The sequence below is a fragment of the Apium graveolens genome, chromosome 9 (genome assembly GCF_009905375.1).
Source record: "Apium graveolens cultivar Ventura chromosome 9, ASM990537v1, whole genome shotgun sequence".
Classification (NCBI taxonomy): domain Eukaryota; kingdom Viridiplantae; phylum Streptophyta; class Magnoliopsida; order Apiales; family Apiaceae; genus Apium; species Apium graveolens.
In genome coordinates this window covers 121,520,521-121,539,800 of record NC_133655.1, presented here as the reverse complement: position 1 = coordinate 121,539,800, position 19,280 = coordinate 121,520,521, and the positions used below count along the sequence as shown (strand labels likewise).

Below are 19,280 nucleotides of genomic sequence, written 5' to 3'. Positions count from 1 at the left end.
TCGTAATTTTCGGGGGCTGTTTTATTCGCACCTTGATTCGTTAATTTTAAAATTTTCGGGGCAAAGCGTTGCAGCAGGACACGTGTTGGTTTCTCGTTAATTCAACTGATACGTGGCAGAAGCAGCATAATTCGAAAAAAAAAAGAAAAGAAAAAAATAAATAAATAACAGGGGATGTAACCCGGTTCTTCACCCCGTCTCTTTATCTCTACAATCGATGGTCTCTCTCTCTCTACAATCGATGGTCTCTCTCTCTAAAATCTCTCAATCTCTCGCTCAACCTCACTTCCCTCTCTCACTGGTAATCTCTCACATCCCCTCCCATCTGTTCTTCGCTTTCCGGTGATTTCGCCGCTTCTTCAGTCCGGCTGTCCATCGGCGACGCGTTGCCGTCTCGTTCCTTTGAATTCCGGTTCGTTTCCGGTTAATTACCTCTGGCTTGGCATCCTGCTACTCCCGTTTTGCATATATACATATATGTATTCAGTATATATGTGTGTAATTAAGTGTGTGTTGCTGTGTGTTTTGCGCGTGTGCGCGTGCAGTTGTGGTGTTGTTATTCGGCTGTGTATTCTACTCCCTTTTATTCGCGTATTGATTGGATTTCTTTTAATACTTTCTGCAGAGAATTTGTCTGAGCAATTTCATGATATAAAGAATTTTGTGTGAGAAATTATTAAAGTTAATCGGCGAAGTTACGCGTTGGAAACCCGGGGAATTGATCGGGTACCCGCAGAATTTTGCCGCCGTCGGCGATGAGCCTCGGCGAGCCGACGGTGGACTGTGATGTTTATTCTGAGTCCTAATATTTTAAAATAAATAAATTAGTTCGTGAGGTTATTGTTGAAACGAGAATTTGATTTTATAATAAAGTCGAGTACGTAATTTAGTTGACGAGTTGTGATTGGATTGATTGTTGGGTTGAACTAATGATTGGGATTGTGGTTGTTGTGAATTGGATTGTCGTTATTGAATTGACGTCGATGGATGTTTCGACGGGTAGTCCGATAAACAAAGGGGACGCTGTCCAATTTCCGGAAAATCGAACTACGAAAATACGGGAGCGTGTCCAAGGATTATCGGGACGTCGAGCAAGTATAAGTAAATGCATATATGTATGTTTTATACAGAACCTGATTGTATATTGTGTTGTATGTTTTGTCCAAAACACAGTAACCCTAATTTCGTAAAATGACGAGTATATGTATTTTCTAAAAACAAACACTGGATCGATTTCGAGAATGTGAGCCCTAATTGTTGCCTGTGTTATTCTAATATGAATAATTACGAGTCGGGTTTGAATATCATTAGGTAATAATTAAAATCAAGGATATGTCAAGCATACCTAAACGTCTAACGTAGGGTATTTCGACCCTGTAGGTTATAGTCGGGAACCTGAAATTGGACGATGGACTAAAGATAACCTAGTGGTCAGTTGACGAACTCAGTAGAGTTTCAACACGAAGACCTGAGTGTCGAGGTCGAATCCAGAGTGATATAGTGGTTGGACGTAAAAGCCTAAGCGGCAGAGTTGGTCCAGAATTGATCAGTAATAGTTATAAAGCCTTGTAAGGCAAGTATTTCTGAACTTTGCTTCAAGATATATATTACCAATGTTTTCGAATTGTTTCATAACATGTCGCTATTATTCAAAATAACTCCTGTTTTATATTGCAAGTGCTTTAAACTATTAAACATTGAACCTTGATTTTCTTGATCTTGAGCCATAAGCCTTGTTCCTTGTAAACCATCCTTTGTTGATCCTCAAGATACCAAATCACACAAATACGATACTACTTCCCAAATGTATAACTACCAAACACCAAACACTGGAAGAAAATTTGTTTGAAAACACAGGAATTTTTTTATATGCCAAACATTTTCAATAACATCAAAGAACCATACCCTGAAACATCATTACTGGACTGATACCTGACCCTTGTACAAACTGAAAGCCGTTTCTTTTACACACCCTGGTATACCCCTGTGATATCCATGAGTCTCCTTATGTTTTATTCAAATATTTAATCATCATTGATTATGATCTTGTGTTATCGAATTATACTGTTTATCGTATTGAACTGCTTTAGAATTGGATAGTTTTTATATATGTGGACCAGATTCGTGGTCAGACCATACCAATGGTCAAGTTAGGCCAATGTGTGCCTTGGATCCAGTAATTAGAGCAGTGCTGTGTGCTTGCTCGGGGTTAGTGCGTGACTGATCAGCAGCCTAACCTTGGTTTTAAAAACTTAAAATGAATATCCAATTCTAATGAATAGTTAAAAAGAAACTTGATTCCTTTGAATCATCTCATTTGATCATCGTTTAACCTCAATTATCGTTATCATGACTTGCTGAGCTAGTTAGCTCACCCTTGCGATTCTTTTATATATTTTACAGTTGAAAAGAATGTGGATGATAGTGAAGTTCCTCAGTCCAAAGTGGGGGCTAAGGTTCCCGTAAGTTGAATTGAGCTAGCAGAAGCTTCATGCGGTATAGAGATGGTCAGATTGTAAGAATGATTTTATTATCAATTGTAAGTTAAATTAGTTGGGATTTGGTACGTTGTAATAAAGTTAAGGTTGTGGCTTGGTTTCATACTTTAACCTATTGTGATCCGTGGTTTGTGAAGCAGGGTCATTATAAATAATATTTCTTTTACAGGTTAAAATATTGTGTTGTGTTGTGGACCCCAAACTTCTGACCCGGGTTTGGAGGGCGCCACAATAGAGATGTTTGGAGAAAGGGGAATACGATCAAGTTTTATGTTATGTACACGAGGGAGACTATAGAAATCATACGGGTGGTAGGATATTGTCATGTAAGATCCTTAGAATGGGATATTATTAGCCTATAGTAAAACAAGATGCTATTGAGTACGTTGAAAGGTGTGACGTCTGTCAAAGACATGCACCAATCATACATCAACTATCGGAACTACTACATCCTTCCATCCCGTCATGGCCATTCATAAAGTGGGGAATGGACATAGTAGGGAAAATGCCTCCAGCTTCAAGATAAAAGGTGTTCATGTTAGCAATGACGGACTACTTCTCAAAATGGATCGAAGCAGATGCCTTTCGACAAGTCAAATCTAAATAAGTAATTTTGTTCATTAAAAAGAATATACTATACAAATTTGGTATTCCTTCTGAAATAATTTGTCACAATGGCTCACAATTTATCTGTAATAAGATTGGAGATTTCTGTAGAAGGTGGAACATTAATCTGGTGAAATCTACACCAAGGTACTCGCAAGCTAAAGGGCAAGCCGAGTCTAACAACAAGATTATCGTTAACAACTTGAAGAGGAGACTGACATCACATAAATGGGAAATAGGCATAACAACTCCCTTGGGTGTTATGGTCAGAAAGAACGACACCAAAAACATCGACTGGACAGACTCCCTTTAGCTTAGTCTATGGGGAAGAAGCTGTCATGCCAACTGAAATTATTTCACCAACAGCCAGGTATGGTTTAGCTACCACAAAAATGAACTATGACGAATGTGTTCATGACATGGATGTAGTCGACGAATTACGTGACATGGCGAAGATAAGGATGGCATCTTATCAACAGGCAGTAACTAGAAGTTACAACAAGAACATTCACCTCAAGATATTTGCAGTAGGCGACTTGGTATTGAGAAAAGTTTTTCAAAATACTATGGATATGACGGCTGCGAAATTCGCTGATACTTGGGAAGGGCCTTATTTGATTGATGACATAGTTGGACGGGGAGCATACAAACTCTCTACCCTTGAGGGCGTTCAAGTCCTAAGAAGCTGGAACATACTCCATCTCAGGAAATACCACATGTAATCACTTTTCTGTTCATTTGAATTTTAGTTTCTTATTTGGTAGTGAATACACTAGTGCAAACTGGACTTTTAGCATCGGTTAAAACATCACTAAGGCGTCGGTCAAGTGGCGAAGTAAGTGTGGGAGACGCTATAGGTATGGACCTATAGCGTCGGTTAAACGAGCGACACGGAAACATTTATTATGTCGGTTAAACAACACACGTCATAAGTTAATCAATCGACGCTGTAGGTTGATTTATAGCGTCGGTGTTATATATATTACCGACGCTATTTGTCGCCTTGCAATGCGTCGGTTGGACAAAATGCCGACGCTTTTGGTTTGATTAATTGCGTCGGTTATATCCAATGCCAACGCTATTGGTTCTCACCTGTTGCATCGGTTCACTAAAATGCCGATGCATTTGCTTGTCACCTGTTGTGCTGGTTCACCTATTTGTTAACCGATGCTATTGCTTCTCACCAAATGCATCGGTTAACAAAAATGCCGACACATTTGCTTCTGATCAATAGCGTCGGTTAGCTAGAATGCCGACGCTTTTTGTGACTGAAAAATTATTTTTTTTCCTGTTTTCTATTGATATTTTATATATTTTCTATAAACCTGTTTCATTATACAATTAATACTAAAATCCTAAAAATACAGTACAACAAAAAATTAAATTGTAAAACTTAAAAATTATATATTACAATAAATTTAGAAAATTTAAATATATCAATCTTGGAAGAAAAGTATATATTGAATTACAAATACCATCCAACTCTTTCTATTATGTTTCCCTTACAGATAAAATAACACATAATGTGTCTCCCCTAACAAGTACTTCAAAATCTTCAAGTCCCCCTTTTCTTTCTGCAAATCGAGATCACAAAACTACATATTGTCTTTTGACACGAACATGAGATGCTTTTAAATGCTTGACCATCCGTTCTCATTTTTCTCTGAAATGTTCAATAAAAAATAAATTCACAATCATGCAAATTATAACCAACACGAAGATTTTATATTTCAGTTAAATGTTTGAAATAGCAAGGTAAGAAATGCTTTTATGCTTCTCCACACATATTGTAAACAAATAAAATCAACCAACACATCCAATTATAAAATGGTTATATGCTGCTATCAAGTACTTATAGCACAAATGGAGGATCTAAAAATTTAAAAAAAATTACCTTGTTAGAAACATTCTAAAGTAAAAAATTGTGCCCAAAGCTCTCGTATCTCTTTAATTTCCTTTTTGGTATAGTTCCTTGAACCAAGACCCTTCAAAATATGAAAGACAAAGTATTAAAAAAATTCTCTATTTGATCAATATTTGTAAAACAATGTGGAGATTATTTTTTTTACCACTTTCCAATTTTTGGGGGAATTTTTTTGAGAAAGCATGATTATGTCGTGCATGTACCTCATAACAAAAAAACCACACTCCGTGCCTCCTTCTTGCTGAGGACATTACGCATAAAGCAATATCATTTTTCAAGTTATGCATAAAAAAAACCAAAAAGAAAGATCAAACATGTAAACAAGTAATACCTGAACCTCAGAATGATGCCAGAGAAATTCTTTTCTATTATTCATTAATCCACCTTCTCGTACGTATAATTTATACGCCCTGTGAATTAAGCATACATCATTATTCACATTTATTATAAAATTAGAACAATACATTATGTAAAACTAAAATTCATATTTAACTTACGTCAGGGCAGGTGTTGCCAAGCGTATTTTCCGTTCTTGTTTCAATGGATCAAACACATATATAGCACTTTTCTTCAGACAAAACATGAGCAACATCCAATGGTTGCTACAATGATACAAACATATTTAATAAACATTTTGGATTACACTAGTAATAAAATTAGTGAGAGAGACTTATTTTGTTCGTACTCTTGGATGTATGGTGCTAGGATAAAAGGTTTTTTTTTTCTTTTCTACCAAAACATTTGTCATGTAATCAGCTACTTCCCGTTGATGTTGATAGTCATGATTATGTGTTATGGCTAATCTAGATTGCAACATGAATCCAAATGTATCCTTGCACAAAGTGCTAACGTACCTACAAAAATTACTTATCACAATAAGCATGTGTATGATAGATTTTAAAGTAATTAAGGAAGAAAAAACTTGGTGTTACTTTAGAAATATTTCCAAAACGGATATGTTTAACCAACTCATTTTCAAAAATTGATCAACATCTTCAGGTGTGATGTATATTGGATCCTCTCCATTTTCTTCATACTTAAAGACCTCACTTTTTTTAGTTGGAGGCCTCTTATTAAGCAAGAAACGTAGAGATCGACAATGCTCACTTGAGTGTATATCATCATTAAGCAATGGTGGGGTTTTCATTATAGAAGTCACTGAACCTTTGCTTTCAACTTTTTTTGGCACCTGAACATTTTTCTTGAGGCTAGTCACACTCTTCTTCTCCAATAATATCGGCTCCTATAGTAAAAAACAATTACAAATATGAAAAACTGCAAATAAAAGAGAGAACAAAATTCTTGAATAAACTTTCACCTCACAAGACATATACCTGCCCTAACGTCATCACATGGCACATGAAGTGGGGTTAGTTGATATTCAGCTACAACATCATCAACTGATACTTTGATATTGTGAGGCACAATCGGGCTATTATGAATCATATTAACCCCCACACTATTTAATGGAAAAATAGTCCCCCTTGCTGCAATAACTCTCCCTTTCTCCAGATGTATCACCCAAAGACAGCAAAGTGTTGGAGCCTGGAATGCATAAATTAGCACAAATACCAAATAAAAATATCAAACCGCTAGAATCCTCTTTGTAAATTAAGAATTAACATTTAACCTTGGAGTTTAGATATTCCAAATAGAAAGGTTTATTTATTACCTTGAGATTTGTGAAATGATCTTCTCCATATATCGAATCATGTACTGACTGACAACTGCTTCAAACAATTTCATTTTTTGGTGTACCAAAATTATTCACAAACTGATCACCAGAAATTGACACACCCATTTGCTTCAATTGATCAAATATACCTTCAAGCTTTGAATTTATCATTTCATTCATCTTCTCCTCAAACTCCTTATGAATTTTCTTAGTAATTTCTTGTGTAATTGTGGTCAACTCATCCACCGAGACGAGGCCACTATGTTTAGTTTTCCCTGATCCAAATACATCTTTAATTTTGGCTCCTCCACCAATCCCTCTAACACGTCCTCCATGCTCCTTCTGACCAAGTGCACGTGACAAAATGTCATCGTGGCCTTCTGGAGTTCATAAACCATCTGAAACCTGCCTCTGCAACTCTCCCTGTTCATAATATTCATTAGAAAGTGAAGCAACATTAGCCATCAATACTATATGTAATTTAACACAAGAATAGTTTAGTAATTTACCATTTTGTCAAACACTTCCTTCGTCTTGTCATTTGGAAGGTAATAACCTCCGCCCTCCCGAGGTTTTGTACGTGCTCTAATCCAATCATAACTACGTCCGGTAAGCTCACTCGATAAAGTTGATGAATTAGTGGATTCATAACCACTCAAAGAAGCTATGGGGTCATCAACACACCATTTTGTCCTCTTTGCCGCATATCCACTAGGTCCAAGATAATGTACATGTTCATTATGTTGTTGACTTAATTTTGCTTTTTCACTTATTTCCTGTTTAACACAAAAAAAAGGTGTGAGTAAAGGCAGAAAATAAGACAGGGGAGAATCATAAACTTCCACAAGTAAACAAGACACCTTAGAATTTTAGGGGCATCATTTTACCTTAAACTCCTCTGTTTCACGTCTTTTTTTAAATAATTCCCACATCTCCTCGCTGATGAAATTGTATTTTTCACATGGATCATTCCCTTTGTGCAAGTAATTTTTGGTCAACTTACTCTTGAAATCCCTCCACTGCTTCCCTGCTCTTTCTAAGACGTTCTTTTTATGCGAATCATCTTGTTTCCAACGACTCTGAACATAAAGATAAAATTACATATTTAATCTAATATACAGACATGCAGTGTGCGTGTATACAAGTATATACCTTACAAAGAAAAAGAAATCCAATGACAACAAATGGTAACTATGCATAAAAATAATTCACTAAGCTTACTCCACAAAACTACTTGCCAGGCTTTAAAATATAATTAAACCTAAGAAAACATTTCTTATGCAAAACTTAATTACTATATAAACATTCAGTAATAATAATCAAACATGATTTAAAAATAACAAACCAGAAAAGCACAGTTCAGAAGAAGCATTACAACATCACACATGCTGCAATAGGTAGTCCCCATTGTAAATTAAATGTTAACCTCATCTAAAAGCGTTATTAATTTTTAGTCAAAAATATTATCAGCTCATTGCAGCCATCTCTTGCAACAGGGATAAGCATATGCTGGTCTCTGGTGGAGCAGGATTCACTATGCGGCTCAAACCGCATCATTCACCTCAAAACACCCCAGACACCTAAAAACCCAGAAAATCCAAATATACCTCTGATCTTTACCACCTGAATAACTAAAAAAACCAACCAGTTCGTCAAATCAATAGGAATTCAGAGAAGAAAAAACCCCAGAGCTACAGACTTACTTAAAAACAGCAGCCCAGAAGGAGAGTAAATCGAGCAAATCTCACCAACTCGACTAAACTAAAGCAAGATTTCCCAGGCTAATAAACAACCAGAGAACATAAACTCCCAGAAAAATTTCCCCTCCCCACAGGCAAAAAAGACTTTAAAAACAAGCACTTCCATCCCTATTCTAAAAAAACCAGCAAGATCAACAAGCAGAAATTCCAGAAATAGAAGCTACAAAGAAAAAAACACACCATCCAAATAACCATCCAGGTCCCTAGAGAACCCAGAAAACACAGAGAAATTCCAAATCATCACAAACAGAAAAGCCTCTGACCAAAAAAAACAGCAAAAACACCATCCAAATCAGACTCAACCACATAAAAATCCACCACCCTGAGCACCATCCTGTGAGCAGAACAAAAGCTTCAAACTAATACGTAAACACATTATAAATTAAATGTTAATCTCATCCAAAAGCGTTACTAATTTTTAGTCAAAAATATTATCAGCTCATTGCAGCCATCTCTTGCAACAGGGATAAGCATATGCTGGTCTCTAGTGGAGCAGGATTCACTGGGCGGCTGAAAGATATTGTGCACCAAGTTCCTCAATTTTCTGACTTTTCAATATTATTAGTCAATCCTGCTATAATGTGCAGAAATCTTACAAAATTTGGTTAGAAACTGGAATAATGTGGGAAGAAGGCCGTAGCCTGATATAAATCTGTGGCAATATATTCATGGTGAGGTGCTATAGAGTAATTAGGATCCTGGACTGGTCTCGTTATTTCAGATTGTCTGTTTCCAATCCGGTTATATTTGATACAAAAAGATATTAGTACTGACTCTTTCTTTATAACTAGAAGAATAATGTGATCAAGCTGTTCAGCTGCAATACACTCAAATATTTTCTTCAAAGACTACTAGATGAAAGTACTGCCTTGGAAGGACTTTGATGATTTTTGTTAACTCCCTATTTAAGTTGTAGTATATCGGATGGAGTTAACAAGAAATATGGAGTACCTGGGCAATGGTAAAAGTGTGCTTCGTGCTAGAAGGGGTCTGTTTCATCTTTATTACAGGGTTGAACATGATTAATTTGAATCAGAACTGTTGTTACTATAATGAGATGCAAGTTCGGTCATTAGAAAGTAGAAATATTCTTATTATGTCCGAGCTTTCAGTCCGCACAAGTAGTATCTAGTCTTTATTACATGACCAACTCTGCTCAATTAGGAGGGTGTTGTTGAGGCTTTAAATTTTGATAGATAAGATCCTTTCCTTTTCGAGAAATATTATCTAAATAACGTGTTTAAAAGTCTCTCTTCCTCACTGCAATTGGAAGATTATAAGTAAAAAAAAACTCGAAAACCCATTAGATGCAATAAAGGCAGGATCTTGTGAGTTGGGACTCCAATTATACAAACTAAACAAGTAGCTTGGAACATTTTAGTAAAATTAATTAATAAAAATGCAATCTTTGTAACACCATCTACAATATTCACTAATAATCTATATCTAATTCTTAAAATATAAGGATAAAAAAACCCAGCAGATATGTCATACTTATATAATATCAGAAGGTCACACCTGCTATTTACAGTAGTTTTAGTTAAATATTAATGTTTGTACCTTAATATCATCCCACATGGCATCTTTCAGTCCTTGATCAACTTGATCCCAACTCTCGATATTAATATCGACTTGTACTCTGGCCACTGATCCTATATAACTCCTGAAATCTTTAAGCATGTCCCCGATTGGGTCACCTTATTCGTCAAAAGAAATGCTACACTCCAAATTATGATTTACCATCCTTCTTTTAAGTTTTGTGCACAAAGTCGGACCTCTGGTCCTTTTCTTGGATACTCCTTCAGAATTCTGTTCATTATTATCTTTATCTTGATCCATGTAAAACACCTAAAACATAATAAAGGAGACAAGAATCTGTTATAGTGTAGGTCCAAATAAATAAAATTCAAGTAAGAATACCAAAAAAAACCAGCATGAAAGAACCACGAAGCTACATCTGATACAGCTAAAAACAAAGGAAAATAATTATAGACAGCATTGCAAGAAAGTCAAAAAAATAAACTAAAAATAAAAGAACCAAAAATATCAAAAAAATCAATCAAGAATACCAAAAAAAAAACCAGCATGAAAGAACCACGAACTGATACAAATGAAAACAACAATCTATAATCTAACAGATTGTTAATACAAACTCTAATAGTTTTATAAATGAAATTCTTTTCATTTTTAATCAGAGACCAACATTCCGTAAAAATTACCTTCTTCACACAAAGTTATTTCAACTCATAATTGGCCATCAATCCATTGACCTTCATCATGATCGTTACGTGCATAATTTGTATCTGCATTGTCTTCCCTGAGTGTGGTTGGTATTCCAATTGAGAAAGGGGGATTCTCGTCAAATTTATTATATTCTTCCTCATCTCCGACATTATCAATACCAACAAGACGCCACTTACTTTGAAGAACAATCGACCACCTATGATCAGCAGGATCTCTTACATAGAAAACCTGCTTAACTTGTGTAGCAAATATGAAAGGATCATCTTCATGACCAAATCGATCAAAGTCTACCAAAGTGAAGCCCGACTCATCCACCCGAACACCACGACGAATATCGAACCATTTACACCTAAAGAGAGCAACTTTGAAATCTTTGTAGTCAAGCTCTCAAATTTCTTCAATCACCCCGTAGTATGACTTCTTTATATCTCGTGATGTGACATAATTTCCTCTTTCAAATTCTGTTGATGAAGCTTCTACAAATACCCCGCTATTCTGTACAATGCTCTTGTCATCTTGACACTTTGTATAGAAAGTATACCCATTAACATCAAATGCTTGGTAAGATCTCACGGGTATGTCAGGGCCACATGTTAACCATTTCAGCGCATTGGAAACGCTGGAATGATTTTCTGAATATTGAGACATCACTCGATTTTTAAAACATTTACCAAACGATCGGTTGTGTTCACTTGTAACCCATTTTCCACTCTTAGAAGGATGCATTTGTCGATCTCGACTATGTGCTCTTGTAAGTAAGGATTAACTTCTGTCATGTGTTGCAATACAAAGAGATGGGCTTTATCAAGCATTTTGGCACTGGGAGAGATCATTTTGTGGCCCAATGTCCCCTGTCCTTGAAGTCTTCCTTCGTGACGAGATCTTGGAATTCCAACTGAATCGGTAGATGCTAAATAGTCTGTGCAAAATTCAATGGTCTCTTCAACTGAATATCCTTAAACTATGCTGGCTTCAGGTAGATATCGATTTCTCACATATGCTTTTAAGATACACAAGAATCTCTCAAAAGGATACATTTGACGCAAATATAAAGGACCAAAAATTTTAATCTCTCTCACAAGATGCATAACTAAATGGACCATAATGTCAAAGAATGAGTGTAGAAAATACATTTCAAATTCACAAAGTGTGACAATAATATCAGCTTGCAACTTATCCAATGTTATGGGATCAATGACCTTACTGTTTATAGCATTAAAAAAGTAACACAGTTTCGTGATAACCACTCTCACATGCTTTGGTAATATGCCTCGAATTGCAATCGGTAGTAGATGTTGCATTAACACATGACAATCATGTGACTTCATACTGACCAGCTTCAAATCTTTCATTGAGACAAAATTTTTAGGGTTTGAGGAATATCCAGATGGAACTTTCACGCCAGATAAATACTCACAGAAGGTAATTTTCTCTTTCCTTGACAAAGTATAACACGCTGGAGGTAGATATGCACGTTTACCAGATTGTTGTGGTGCTAACTCTGTTCGTACACCCATCTCTTGCAGGTCTAATCTGGCTTTCACCCCATCCTTTGTCTTACCAGGTATATTCAAAAGTGTTCCGATAATGCTTTCACAAACATTTTTTTCGATATGCATAAAATCAAGACATTGTCTAACTTGCAAGTGCTCCCAATATGGAAGATCCCAAAATATAGATCTTTTCTTCCAAATGCTACTGGTGGTTGGCTTTTTATACAACTTCCCAAGTATAACATCAATATTTTTAACTCGTTCAAACACCTCCTTCCCGGTTAGAGGAAAACGAGCCACTCGAGTCTCGATAGTCCCATCAAAAGACCTTTTCCTCTTACGATAAGGGTGAGCAAGGGGAAGAAACGTACGATGACCCATGTATACATTTTTTTTGCAATTTTTTAGACGAATGTCAATAGTAGAATCTTCACAAATCGGACATGCATTAGTTCCTTTAATAGTGTACCATGAAAGGTTTCCATAGCCAGGAAAATCACTTATGGTGCAAAAAATCATGGCACACATGGTAAAATCTGCTTGCTTGTATACATCATACACCCTCTCACCTTGATCCCACAATAACTTCAGATCTTCAATAAGTGGCTGAAGATATACATCTATGTTATTTCCGGCTTCTTTAGGACCGGGGATTAGCAATGTCAGCATGATATACTTGCGTTTCATGCATAACCAAGGAGGCAAGTTATAAATTGTTAGAAGAACTGGTCAAGTGCTATGTTGAGAGCTTAGAGTGTGATATAGGTTCATGCCATCTGAACAAAGTCCAAGTCGAAGATTTCTAGCTTCTTGACCGAATTCCGGGAACTTTCCATCAATAGTTCTCCATTGTGGAGAGTCAGCAGGGTATCGGATCATCCCATCTGATTTTCTTCCTTCCATATGCCACCTCATAAGCTTTGCATCATTGACATTTGCAAACATGCGTTTAAATCATTCCACTATGGGAAAATACCGTAAAACCTTCACAGGGGGCCTCCTCTTATGACTAGTAGAAGAATTACTTCCCTCCCGCTTGTACCTAGAGGCTCCACACTTTGGACATGTGTGCATATGTTCATGCTCATTTCGAAACAGTACACAATCATTAGGACATGCATGAATCTTTTTTACATTCATACCCATCGGACACAGTATCTTCTTTGCCTCATAGGTAGAAGTGGGAAGCTCGTTATTTGGAGAAAGCATGTCTGATAGAAGTTTTAGCATTTCCGTGAAACTTTTATCACTCCACCCGTTTTTTACTTTGAGCTTACACAACTTCAAGGTCGTTGATAATCTAGTAAACCGATCAGTCCACCCTGGATAGAGATTTTTTTTGGAATCATCAACCAAGTTCTCAAGAACTTTCGGTTCGTGCATTAGAAGATCTTCAACATCGTGGATCATCTCATCAACCATATCATTTTCCTCATCATCTTCTTTATTGATAGGAATACTATCTCTATTACTTCCATAATCTTCATCAGGTTTATTTGTATTTTCAAAATGTATTCCTTCGCCATGCCAAATCCACTTAGTATAATCATTCATGAAACCACGACGAAATAGATGATCACGCACTTTCATAGCACTAGGATACTTTTTTAAATTAAAACAATCACGACATGGACAGGTGATCATGTCTTCTTTTCCTAATTCCATTTTTTTCTTTACATTTAGATCCGCACATTCAATGAACTTGTCAACTCCATCAACATACTCCTGTGATATACGTGGTATTTTGTACATCCATGTATGGCGATCCATTTTAGATTTCTAAACAATATACATAAGACAAGCAATATTTTTAACATCATTTTTGTTAGACAAAATTTAGACTTTATGCTTAAATGTATATTAGAACAGGAACACAGCAAGCAAGCTTTTGACATGAAAAATGCCAATGCCTCAGATTACAAACGGTTATTTAAACTTTTTATATTTTTCATATTAACCTGTGAACACAACAAATTGTCAATACAAAGAAATTTATAAAAGTTTGTAACTTGGATAACTGGAACATATAACCACGATTATGATGTTGTAGCAAATTGTCAATATAAAGAAATATTTAAAAATTTGTAACTTGGATAACCGGAACATATAACCACGATTATGATGCTAAGTCGGGAAAGTGCCAAGATTCCAAGAATTTCCCTGTACAAACTTGCATATAATATACCAATAAACTCCTTAGTTATTTACAAAGGCACTTGCTTAAATCTTTAATTTTCCTATTTACAACTAACATACCAATAATATACACCAAGACACATACCAATATACTTCTTTAAATCTTAAATTCAGATTTTTTTTTCTTATGAGACCTTTATCAAACAGTTTGCAATCAACTTGTATATGTAGATACATACAACACTATGGTTTAAATTTCTTGTATAAGTAGATACATACAACTCGGTGATGTAAATTTACCTGAAAGTAGTTCGATTTTGTTGACTGACCCTCTCTGTCGCCGCCGCTGAATAGTGTTCGTCGCTGGCTCCGTGGGTGGCTCCGTGGGTGGTTCTGTTTCTGAGTCTCTTGTGGTATTCTTTCTGTTCTAATTTAAATTGTATATGAAAAGTGTTAAATTGTTTTCTATTTCAAATAAAAATTGTTTTCTATTTAAAATATAATATACATATATGTGTTCTATTTTAAATTGTTTTCTATTTCAAATAAAAATTATTTTCTATTTCAAATATAATATGCATATATGTGTTCTATTTTAAATTATTTTCTACTTCTAATATAATATGCACATATGTATTTTATTTTAAATATAATAAATATGACCAAAACGACTACCAACCAAATTTTTATTGTTTCATTTTTAATATAATAGTATAGATAGATACGACAATTCTTTTATAAATATTATTTATTAGTTTTTCTGTAATAATTAGTTAGTTATTTTCAATTTTTGTTTTTCAAATTATTTTAAAAAAAATACTCCCTTGGAGCTTAATTATCACACAATACTTGTACATGTCTATTCTATACAATTATATGATTAATGGTCATTATTGTTATTTATTTTGCTTATTCGATAAATATCAACATTTTTTTGTATATTGTACTCGCTTAGTAGTAATTTTGTATTTATTTTTAAATCAATATATAATATAATTAATGTAGCTGTAAAGATGAAAATTTTGATTCATGTTAAAAAAAATTAATATGAAAGATTTTTTTAAAAAAGACATGTATTATCACTACTAAAAATTTACACTTGCATAGCATTTTTTTGACACTTAAATAACACATTTTGAAACGCTATACAAGTAGGTGTCATCTAAGTACAATTAAAGGTGTCATCTAATTACAATTAATTGGACAATGTTTTGTAGGTGCTATGCAAGTGATGTATTCAAAATATTATATCACTTCAATAACACTTATAAAAACACTATCAAAGTGAAATATTTTTAAAAATTTATAATTTAATTTTTCTTTTACATTTATTTTTGTAGTACTCCTTAAAAATTCATAAATAAAATCAAAATTGAATGCCAAATTCAAAATGAACTGCAAGCTATAACTATTATTATTGTAAATAAAATGTATATATTGTACATCATGGGGTATTATGTAATTAATTAGAAAAAAACACTAATCAAATCGAGTTCGAGTCAATTACTCATCAAACTTGGATATAAGATTAACAAACATGTTTTTTTTGTCTAAAATTGATTTTTTTGTAATCGAGTTTTATACAGTCGTGCTCAGCTCAAATTCGATTTAAAAGTTCGGGACCAAGCTCTGATTTGATCGATCTTTTAATTTTAAGCTCAAAATTCGGCTCATAAAAAGTTTAATAGGCTCAAATTCAATTCAAAAACTCGTATCACTTTCAATAAATATCAACAAAAATTAAATATGATCGATTTGGCTCGAGTTCAATTGGATCAAATCTATTAAAATTGAAATATATAATTTTAAAAATCAAAATAATAGAAGCATGTATACATTACGACCCGAGTAATTTGAAGTCAAGTTCGGAAACTCCTTTCTCTATTAAAATTGAAATATGTAAAAATTAAAATAATAGAGGCATATATAATTAAGTTCTAAGAACAAAGTCGGAAACTCCTTTCTCTATGCACTCCAGTGCAAACACAAAAAGCTTCAAACTTCACCAACTATGCCATCTATCTCATCCATCACCAAAAATACAATTCCCCATTTTACCCCTCCAAAACACTCCCCTTCTCATCCTCTTCCCCCTCACTTCTCCCCGAGGACAAAAACATAATTTCAACCGCCATCACCATCCTCAAACACCACCATTCAAAATCCCGGTGGACCCATCTCCGGTCACTCTTCCCGACCGGTTTCACACCCACCCAAGTTTTAATGTGAAGGGTGTGAGGGTTGTGGTGCCGAATGTGCATACTTTTAATGTGATCATGGTTGGTTTTTATCGAGAAGGGTTGGTTGAGAATGTGGAAGAGGTTTGGGAGGAGATGGTGACAGGGGTGTGAGGGGAATTCATATAGTTATAGTGTTTTGATGGCGGTGTATTGTGAGATTGAGAGGATGGTGGATGTTTTGAGGGTATGGGAAGAAATGGGGATGAAGGGTTTGGAGTGTGATTTGGTTTCTTATAATACGATAATTGGGGGGGGGGGGTTTTGTAAGGTTGGCGAGGTTAAGAGGGCTGAGGAGTTTTTTGGAGAGATGGAGTTAAATGGGGTCGATGGTAGTTGTGTTACGTATGAGCATCTTGTTAGTGGATATTGTAAGATTGGGGATGTTGATTCGGCTTTTCTATTGTACAAGGGAATGTGTAGGAAAGGTTTTAGACCAGAGAGTTTTACAGTTGATGAAGTGATTAACGGACTTTGTGGGAAGAATAGAGTTTCTGAAGCGTTAGAGTATCTAATGGTTGCTGTCAAGAAACTTGATATTGTTCCAAAGGGCACAAGTTATGAGTTTTGCTTCAAATGTGCTGTGTTCTTATTTCACCAGTCAAAAGAGGACCCTTTATTTGAGCATCCAGGTCATAAACACCCATTAGCCTTAATCGAGCATCCATCCTCATTCAAATGTTATGCTTGCAAAGTAAATGATAATATATTAGACTCGTCTTATAGATGCACCAAATGTCAGTTTTGGATTCACAAAAGTTGCGGTGATGCACCTCACTCTTTCCAATTTGTAATTCATAAACACCCTCTTATCTTCTCATCTTTTCTTCCTCCACAACATCGAAAATTTGCTCAGCATTGTAAACTCTGCAGTAATACATTGAGTTTACTAGACTGGCTTTACTATTGTGGCGGCTTTACTATTGTATGAATGGAAACATGATGGTGAAGTACCATTATTGTGTGAAGGTTGTGTCAAACCTATCCAAACTGATGAAGGTCAATCCTACTATGGTTGTTTTCCTTGTAATTTTTTTATGCATAAAGTCTATGCGGAGTTGCCTAGAGTGATCGAGGATCAACCTTGGCCAGGTAAAATGTTATTGGCATATAAGCGTAGTGACCCAGTCAAGGTTTTCCAGTGTGATGGATGTGAAGTTTTGTGCAATGGTATATCTTATAGCGATGGCATTACGTTGCTTCTTCATATTGGATGTGTGACCCTACCCAAAAGTATCAAACACGAAGCTCACCCTCACCAACTCAATCACATTTTTGAAAGTGATTCATATCGGGCTAATTATAATGCATGCGGTTGGTGTTATCGTCCATCTAGGTACACATGTGAAAAGTGCAGATTTAATATATGTGCAGAAATATTAGGAAGGCAAGAACATACAAACACAGATGGGATCCTCACCCCCTGGACTTGATATATGATGCTGGCATGGTCGAAGAACATGAGCTTGAGTTTGACTGTGAGTTTTGCTCTAAAGAAATCAACACAAACAACTGGTTCTATCATTATGGTAAGTGTGATCTTTCATTCAATACTCGTTGTATTTTAGAGTCATCATATAGTGAGTACAAAAATATAAAGTTTGGGGCTACTGATAAAATAATTAAATACAACCTCCATCCCCACGCACTCATATTTGTTTTGAACAAAAATGCCCGGCGCTGTAAGCACTGTAAAAAGGAAAGCCGTGGCAAACCGGTCCTCCAGTGTGCACCATGTAATAGTACCATACTTTGCTACCGGCACTGGGGGTGGTGTGGTCTTGTAGACAATTTGGTCATGCACTCACGCTTATTTTGAACAAAACGGCTCAGCCCTCAGCGCTGTAAAAAGGAAAGCCTTCGTAAACAGGTCCTCCAATGTGTACCATGTAATAGTACCACAATATGCTACCGGTGGGGGTGGTGTGGTCTCGCAAACATGTTAAACAGGAGAAGAGAATTGGCAAGTTTATTATAAAGTTAGTTTTGCCTGAGAATGCTAATTTCGAGACGGTCAAGGCTGTTTATCAAGATAATGTGTTGACTGTTCCGGTGGATAAGTTGCCACCTCCAGAGCCGAAGAAGCCTAAGATCATGGAGGTGAATATTTCTTGATTGATGATGCTTTAACATTTGTTTTGAAATATTCTTTAGTTTTCAAAAGTTGCTGAGTATGTGCAAGTTTCTTATATAGTTCAAACAAATTATGAACTGAGATTTTATTGCCTGTAAGTTGTTGAGTATGTGCAAGTTTTTTATATAGTTGATGAGTGATTAAGATATATAATCGTCTGATCCGTAACATGAGCCGTAAATCTCAATATCATCCAAGCTATACAGTCAATAAATCTTTAGATACCGGTGATCAGTAATTAAGATAGATATGTTACCATAATAATTCCCTACAGATTGCTTGAGTTTAATTAATCTGCCTCTTATCTGATTACTGGTCTTTTCCTGCTTCTAATTGTAGCATCAGTACAAATCGGCTTAGTGCTTTTGAGTGTGTAGTGACTCACCTGGGGCTGGTTTGCATAGTTACAGATAGTTATGGGGCTTCTTACCATGCACTCTCAATCATAAGCAAAAATTAAATTTATAAATGACATGGTTGAAAAATAGAGATATTTTTGGTAAAATATCAATTCTTTTGTAACTATAAAATTATTTTATTAATTTAGAGTTTAGTATATCATAGATATTTAAT

General features: G+C 35.4%; 1 protein-coding gene across 8 annotated transcripts; it reads right to left on the bottom strand.

Annotated features, from left to right (window-relative positions):
* Positions 1–4,998: 4,998 nt before the first annotated feature.
* On the bottom strand, positions 4,999–14,761 carry LOC141687452 (uncharacterized). 8 transcript variants are annotated; one of them, XM_074492744.1, is made up of 12 exons: positions 14,637–14,761; positions 10,024–10,311; positions 7,591–7,782; positions 7,213–7,479; positions 6,701–7,126; positions 6,363–6,573; positions 5,961–6,271; positions 5,714–5,882; positions 5,526–5,630; positions 5,360–5,438; positions 5,174–5,269; positions 4,999–5,089 (listed from the first exon to the last, which is right to left on the bottom strand). In XM_074492744.1, exons 2-5 carry the CDS (start codon positions 10,141–10,143, stop codon positions 7,091–7,093), a joined length of 615 nt encoding a protein of 204 aa, XP_074348845.1. In that variant the 5' UTR covers positions 10,144–10,311; positions 14,637–14,761; the 3' UTR covers positions 4,999–5,089; positions 5,174–5,269; positions 5,360–5,438; positions 5,526–5,630; positions 5,714–5,882; positions 5,961–6,271; positions 6,363–6,573; positions 6,701–7,090. The 8 variants fall into 8 exon arrangements, with proteins under 8 accessions (XP_074348845.1, XP_074348846.1, XP_074348847.1 ...); XM_074492745.1 differs by having other exon boundaries at positions 5,232–5,269; XM_074492746.1 differs by having other exon boundaries at positions 6,136–6,271.
* Positions 14,762–19,280: the final 4,519 nt, after the last annotated feature.

What these genes read in the sequence shown, in the direction of transcription:
- LOC141687452 (XM_074492744.1), bottom strand. Translation starts at nt 10,143, where the DNA reads ATGCTTAAAGATTTCAGGAGTTATATAGGATCAGTGGCCAGAGTACAA. An exon ending in CCATGTGGGATGATATTAAG is followed by an intron (nt 7,783 to 10,023) that starts GTACAAACATTA and finishes CTTTATGTTCAG; the next exon opens with AGTCGTTGGAAACAAGATGA. An exon ending in AGGAAGTGTTTGACAAAATG is followed by an intron (nt 7,127 to 7,212) that starts GTAAATTACTAA and finishes TATTATGAACAG; the next exon opens with GGAGAGTTGCAGAGGCAGGT.